At 37.3% G+C, this 7,512-nt stretch overlaps 1 protein-coding gene across 1 annotated transcript in view; it reads left to right on the top strand.

The window, feature by feature from the left end:
* Positions 1 to 1,458: 1,458 nt before the first annotated feature.
* LOC149257293 (P-loop containing nucleoside triphosphate hydrolases superfamily protein) overlaps positions 1,459 to 7,512 on the top strand; it is a 92,131-nt gene continuing 86,077 nt past the window's right edge. The window contains exons 1-4 of the mRNA XM_089413908.1: positions 1,459 to 1,746; positions 1,835 to 1,949; positions 2,040 to 2,155; positions 2,246 to 2,337. Of these exons, the coding sequence (XP_089270034.1) occupies positions 1,669 to 1,746; positions 1,835 to 1,949; positions 2,040 to 2,155; positions 2,246 to 2,337 (401 nt within the window). The 5' untranslated portion in view covers positions 1,459 to 1,668. The remainder of the gene's footprint in view (positions 1,747 to 1,834; positions 1,950 to 2,039; positions 2,156 to 2,245; positions 2,338 to 7,512) is intronic.

The following is a 7,512-nucleotide window of genomic DNA, read 5'->3' as shown; positions in this document are numbered from 1 at the left end:
ATTAACACTAAAACGTCGTTTAGGGCCTCAAAACGGCTTCGGAAGTTCAGGACCCGAAAAACTGGCAAAAATAGTAAATTGTGCTACAAATAAGGAAACTGGAAAACTGAAATAAACAATGGTGGGGGTCCAAGTGGAATAGGCGGGTGGCCACCAATATCCACCTGGATCATTTGTGCCACAGTAACACTAATCTTCTCAATTGTGTGTGTATTAACATTACCATTGAATGTGTGTACATATATTGTTAATTTGAAAGTTCACCTCGAATGTTAATCATTCTCTATATAATTGCACTAAGAAGCATTTTTAAATTTCATCTTTAACTCAATTGATCCATGCAACACCCCACACACAATAATGATGCTTTAATTGAGAACTCAAACCACTATACAAATACACACTAATAAATCATAGAGAGGATAAAAGACACAAGCTTGATGATCTTCCAAATAATTGGTCACTTATCATTAACAATGTTATCCCCTCCACCTAGTTTCAAATCCCATGTGGGAACATCCTTGGCCCTTTGTTATAAGGCTCAAATTGTAGGCCCCCCACTCTCGTGGAGTCTCAACTCTTGCTAAGTTACGAATTCTTGGTATATGTGGCTTACGGGCTGTTGTATATGCTCTTAGTATTATAGTGGTAGCCGCTAGGTTTGATCTTAACTCTCACCCAAATTACTTCAACAACTTATTGATTTACCATGGTTAAAAATAATAATTGCAACGAGAGATGATGTTGTAATGTCCTGTTTAATATTTTAACTTAAAAAAAAAATTAACTTACATAAAACTAAAATAAATTATAATTAACAATTAAACCAACCTAGATCCATATCTACTAAATCATAATCAACAATCAAAAAATATAAAACTAAAATAAATATAAAATAAATTAGAATCAACAATTAAATTAGCAAAATCTATATCTACTAAATTATAATTAACAATTAAACTAGTCTATATCTATATCTACGGGACACTATAAAAAATCAAACCTCTTAAAATACAAACCTCTTTTAAAAAAATAAGTACACATAACATATGGTTTTTGCCTCTCCGCCTCGGGAAGAGGCCAAATAAGATGGCAAAACTATATGCCTCTGGAAACTTTGGTTTATATAAAATAGTAAAACCATATGTCTCTGAAAACTTTAGTTTATAAGTGGCAGCGACTAATAACAAATAAGTAAATTAATGTAATAACATCACAAACCGATTACTATAATCCCTGGCCATTGCCCATGGCAAAGACTAATAAAAACAAATTTAATATACACCAAAAACAATACTACTATCTATACACCAAAGTCAATAACAACAACAATAACAATCCTAGCCACCATAACAATACTACTATATATACACCAAAGTTAGAAGAATCAAACCACTAATATATTTAAAACACCATAGGAAACAAAATACACATTACAAATATGGCTGAGATGTGAAAACAAAAAGTTGCTTCCATATCAACACTTACGTTCAAGATTTCTCTGTGCGGAGAGACTATATTTACGGGCATTTTACTAGTCTTAGATCAGACATTAAGCTATATTGATAGAAATACGTTGCCGCGCTATTTTGTATTTAGACCGCATTAATTATATTCAGGCCATAAATTATTTGCCATTCTGCAAGTAATTTCGTTCGAGCTCCTGCCATGGATCCATCTACGCTACTGTTTGCAGGTACTCACTTCAACAAGAAGAGGTTTGCAGCAGACTTTGCCAAGTTCGAGGTTTGTATAGAGTTCTCACTATTAATACTTGTTAAGAGAATAACAGACGCAGGAAGTTCCTGAACAATGGAAAACTTGGCTTCTGCAGAATCAGAAATCTGAGGAAGATTTGAAAGGAACAGAAGTTCCGCAATCCAACGGCGACGAAGAAGAGGGGCACGGCCAGAAGAAGAAGAAGAAAGCGAAGCGCAAGTCTCGCGATGGTAATTTGAAATTTACTCGTGGTTTTTATTGATTTTTGTTTTGATCAAGTGACGGTGGCTGAAGCATCTTGTGAATGGCTGTGAATTCAGAACCCGGCGTGACGTTTAACTTATTCAAGGCGCCAGATACAGAAAAGGAGGAGGAAGAGGCAGAGGCTCAGTCGCAGGCCTTTGTTGAGAAGAAGGAACATTTCAGAGAGCTGGAGGTAAAGGGAATAACGCCTGTTTTCATTTTATCGGGGTTGTGTTGGTCAAAACCTAGGCATTTACAGGGTTTAGGGTTTTTCGATGTTCAGGTAGCCGTAGCCCTGCGAAAGAAATACGGAGTGCATGTGGCAGGTGAAAACATCCCACCTCCACTCGAAAACTTCCACGAATTAAAGGCCAGGTGGGACATTCAAACTTTATTACAGCTCCCTTGAAACGTTTTATAGTGATTTAATGATTTCAGGGTGAAGGTTTCTCCTTTTAAAACAAAACGCGATTTAATGTCAAAATTATGTTGGGAGAAAACCTTTAATATGCCACTCTTTTTGTAGCGAGGTGGGAACCGACTTATTTAGCGACGAACTTTTGTATGGCTAGTGTTTCTAGCAACCAGGCCTGGAATTTGGCTTTGATCCCTACCCGCCCTTTGCCCTATTGATGTTCATAAATAAGTTTCCAAATGACCTATTGATCGCGATGTTTGCTACTTTTTTTTAGGTGTGGTGTAATTTGTTTGTTTGTTTTTTTTTTTTCTTGTACCTTCGGAATGTGCTTTCTTTAACCTCCGAAATGTTTAATTTGGCTGGCTTGAATACATCGAGGATTACAAGCGGTACATTTTCATTTGGCTTGAATACAGCAGGGATTACGAGCGCTACATTTCTTAGGCAGGACATTGAACACTATCTTGTCTGGTAATAACTTTAATGAACTAGCTGCATAACTTTCATGAATTAGTTGCATTTCAGACTGTTGATTTTTGTAGCTTCGAAAGGTCTTCTACATTGGCTTGGTGTCTTAATAGGTAGAAGATATTTAATTGCCTCCCTAGGTGCGTGCTTGGTGGAGTAAAGTGATTTCATGATTTATTTCACAAGGTTAATTTAGGAAAAGTAGAATAATTAATTTAATTAACTATTGTGGACTATTAAGCCAAAGTTCTAAGGATAAATAATAAAATTATTTAAGTGACTTAGATATAATCTGAACCATTGATCTCAAGTGAGGCTTAGAATTTAATCCTAGCCATTGATCACTTAGGAGATTGGGGTGAGGGATTTTGGCTTAATGAAATCTTAAAATAAGATTAAGGGAGAGGTGGAGACACACAATTATTGATGAAGCGATTTTCTCAAGAGCGAGAGGCTTGATTAGACTGAAGAGAAGTGAGGAGAATTGTAATAGGGAATTTCGAGAGAAAATTTCAAGCAAGTTGAAGCTAGGAAAGAGAGGGGCTGAGTTCACTGAAAAGGAGGGCTGAATTATTGGAGGAGGGTTGAAATATTTAGTGGTCGAATTTCTCAAGTGCGCAAGGGCTGTAAGAGGGAAAAGAGAGGGATTGAATTGCTGGTGAGGGAGGCTGAATTTTTCAGAGGTTGAGTTTCTTCAACAATGCCATTTCTAGGGGTTGATTTCCTTGAGGTCGATTTTTCCTAGTGGGGCTGAGTTCTAGGTTCTTACTACTTAGCATTTGTATTTTTCCTATGTATTCTTTGTGGGTCTAGGCCCAAATTCTCCTGGGAAATTTAATATGAAGGAAGATTGTGTTGGGAACATATTTGCTATTGTAGTGTGATTGATTTCTCCATTTTATTTCCGTTGCATTTTATTTTTTGAGTTAATATAACAATGTGTTTATTTTATCAACAATTTAAAATATATTTGAGATAAATATTTATGGGTTCCTAATAAATTGTTGAAATAAATAAATTAGATCTGATATAAAAGAATTTGACATGGTATAAGAGCAATAGAAACTTTGTGGGGGGATCAAATATCATAAGAGTTTTACGATAACAAAACTTTTTGCAGTAAAATTTTATTTTGCAGCGAGGGCTTTGTGGTTAAAGTAGATATGGTAATATGGCATCATCAAGTCTGAGGTATGAAGACAGGTTGGAGGGGGCTGTAAACTTTAGCCCTTGCAAGAATCAAATCACCATGGTTTTAATCGCAAATGGTTTGTGAAAAATTACAAGCCAAGAGATTCAATTTCCTTAGGATGCTACCCAAGCCACTGAACATAAGATCAAATATATAAATCTAGGGGCATCGTTTTGGATGGTGTGAAGGATCACATAGTCTCTCACATAACGAAGAACGATTCAACCTATAAAATGTGGACTCCACTCTTGCTGGGAAAGCAAAGAAGGGCAAGAGTAAAGCCAAATAGAACTAGAATGGAGGAGCACCTTCACAAGGGAAGAAAGACATGAGAAAAGTCAAGCGCTTTTCATGTTATAAGTTTGGTCATTATGCCAGAAAGTGTCCAAACAAGAAGAAAGGTAAGGGGACGACAACAACAAATGCATCTGCACAGATGGATGAGTTGGAGAAAAAATTCAAGAAGGAATTTGCTCTAGTATCTTTTCTATCCGAAACCATTATAAGAGGGGTATGGTTTGTGGACAATGGAACATCTCATCACATGAGGCAACTTGTGATATCTTCACCAATATGGCCAAGGAGCACAAAGATCAACATGTGGAGCTTGGGGACAACATGGGGTATTTAGTGGAGGGCATTGGCAGCATGTAGTTCCAACTAGACTCAAGGAGTCTTATGGAGGTGAAGGAGGTAATGTATGTACTTGGGTTGCAAAAGACTTACTATCAGTTTTGGCCATGGAGGACATAGGACTTGAGGTCAATTTCATGGGAGGTGATGTAATTGTTAGACTGAAAGGGGCTGATCCTAGCATGAGGCGAGTTATAGGTAGTGTGGAGAATAACTTGTATCCGTTGAGAGGGAAACCAGTGAATGCCCTAATATATAACAATGACCGTGAGAGTGAGATTTAGCACATGAGCATGGGACATTTACACTATAGATCTGTACTGCTGTTACCGGAGACAATCACTGGTTTTTTGGAGTTCAATATAAAGCATGATGGTGTGCGCAAGGGATTGTGTGTTGAAAATGGTTGTTATTGATGTCAAAGGCAATCTTAATGGAAGGGAAAGTTGCATAATCAACTGGTATTTTTGAGACCTTTCCAATGATAGGTGGTACACCTTCTAACTCCTCACGATTGAGGAGAAATGAATTTTTTGATGACATGTCGGGTTACCCCGACTGCCATTAATCGAGGGCTTACACCACACACAACTCTATATTCACCCAATTTTGGAGTTTCATGAACTATTTAAAATATGCAGTCAAGATAAGAATATGGATTTGTCTTTGATAAATTCCATGATAGGGCTTCCTTTCACCTTCCAATATTTTCCTCACCTCAACCAATTTAATACATGTCCATTTAGCAAATGGTGCAACGGACAGGCCAAAACAAGCTTTCAAAACCTAATATGCAGCCCTGAAAATTGCGGGTTGTAGGCGTTGCGAAATAATTTCGTAGCGCAGTGAAGAAACCTGTAGTTGCTGCGAATTGATTTTGTGGTGCTCCAAAAAAAATGTATTTCGAATTTGGGGTAGCTGAAACTACTCGACTTGGTTCCTAATCGATTCTCCATGTCCTTAGCTCGCTCCTTAACACAATGAGTGATTTCATACACCTTTCTTCACTGGATTTCCAAGGCTAACTCAAATTTATTGGACAGGTTCAAATCTAAAGGGTTCTCACAGGGTGCTTTGTTTTCTTCCGTGACACTGCTCTATCATTAATAAAGAATCACACAACTACTATTCCAAGGCGCGACCACACATTTTCTATAGAATTTACGACGAAATCCAAAAAGACACAATGGGCAATCTCACCTTACAACTTTGCCATTCGAAAATCAGTCAAAGAGGCATTTTAACAACGTTTCCAAAACACAATGCTATGTACTATAGTAACAACACTTAGTCGTTGTAAATATCACACAACCACTGCGTCAGAACACGAGGGACACTTCCACGGGTATTTGAACCAAAATACAAAAGAACATGCACAACTACACATTGGTTGAGGCCACAATATTCAGGTTTCCTTTCAATATGAACTTAACATACAATATACTAGCACCAACAACGTATCAATAGCAAGTACTCAGCCATTCATGACAATATAAGGCCCAATAGCAGTATACCATCAATACATAACATCTACAACCACTACACTTCTCAACACATTCAAATTCTTAACATAAATCGACTCAACAAGTGCAAGCAAACAACTTCACTAACAATATGCAGATAGAGAAATTAACACACACACAGGCATATAAACAACAACTCATAATCAAATTCAATTATACATTAAATTGGCCAGATATACAGTGCGGGCATGTGAAGCCCAGGCCTCTCAACCTCTGCTTCTTCTCCTCGCACTAGAGCTTCTCCTCTCTTCCTCTCTTCTCAAACACTCTTCTTCTTTAAAAATAAAGTTAACATGGGACAACCAAGAGTCACAAGATGAATCATTTCCCCTTGTTAATTTTGGTTAACATGTTCTTTACTTAGGCCAATTACTTCAATGTTCCACTTGAGCCCAATTTCAATTCCATTTCTTTTATTAGCAATCACATAAACCATAATCACATTGACAGTAATTGAAGAAAGAACATAAATAACATATGCAGAAGACAAGCCAAGACAAGAGAATGCAAGAATTGGCTCTAGCCAGGGAAAAACCCTTGATCAAATCTTCTTATTATTAATATAAAATGTTCAACAAAGAAAGAGAGGGAGAGAATACAATTAATGACAAAGAAGCAACCCAGGCAAATCTTCCATTCTGCCTTCAAACAATAACAATCAATCTTTGCCCTAACTAGTGATCAATAGTAGACAAAACAACTACAAAGAAATCTTCAAAAAAGGAGCTCGATTCTAGTCCAGTTAGTGCGGCCTTCTTTACTGATTATAATGAACCCAAAACAATTCCATACTAGGCAGACAAGCCTGGTCAATGTGATGATGTAACAACTGTAGATCTGGAACCTGGTTAGGGCTTGATTATAGTCCACATCAGCCTATTCAATTTCCTTCAACAGTACTTCCAAATATTGTGGCTAGCCTCCTTCTTTATGTTGCTTTCCCACGCTTCCTGTAGCTTAACTTTACTATGGAAATTAGACCTTACGACCCCTCCAAGTAGCCCAGATGCTCTTGCAATTATCTCCAGGCTTGCGGCCTATCAAAACAGGGATAATACCACTCAAACCATCCATCAATCTGACCAAATATGCCTCTGTTGCACTTTGGACCTACCAAAACCCACAAACAAACATACAAACAACCCTTTGCTACCTCATCCCTATCCTCCTTGTGCTATAGTTGCCATAAAATATGTTTCCTTTGAGTTTTATGCGATAGGATGTCTAATGAGGTTAGAGGTCACCTCTATTTATATTATATGGAGAGGGGTTCAACTTGATAATTAACCCCAAGTCGACCTTGATAAATTACACAT

The sequence above is a fragment of the Pinus tabuliformis genome, chromosome 6 (assembly GCF_031772625.1).
Source record: "Pinus tabuliformis cultivar Carrire ecotype Pingquan chromosome 6, CPIR1, whole genome shotgun sequence".
Lineage (NCBI taxonomy): Eukaryota > Viridiplantae > Streptophyta > Pinopsida > Pinales > Pinaceae > Pinus > Pinus tabuliformis.
This window is presented reverse-complemented; position numbering and strand designations above follow the sequence as displayed.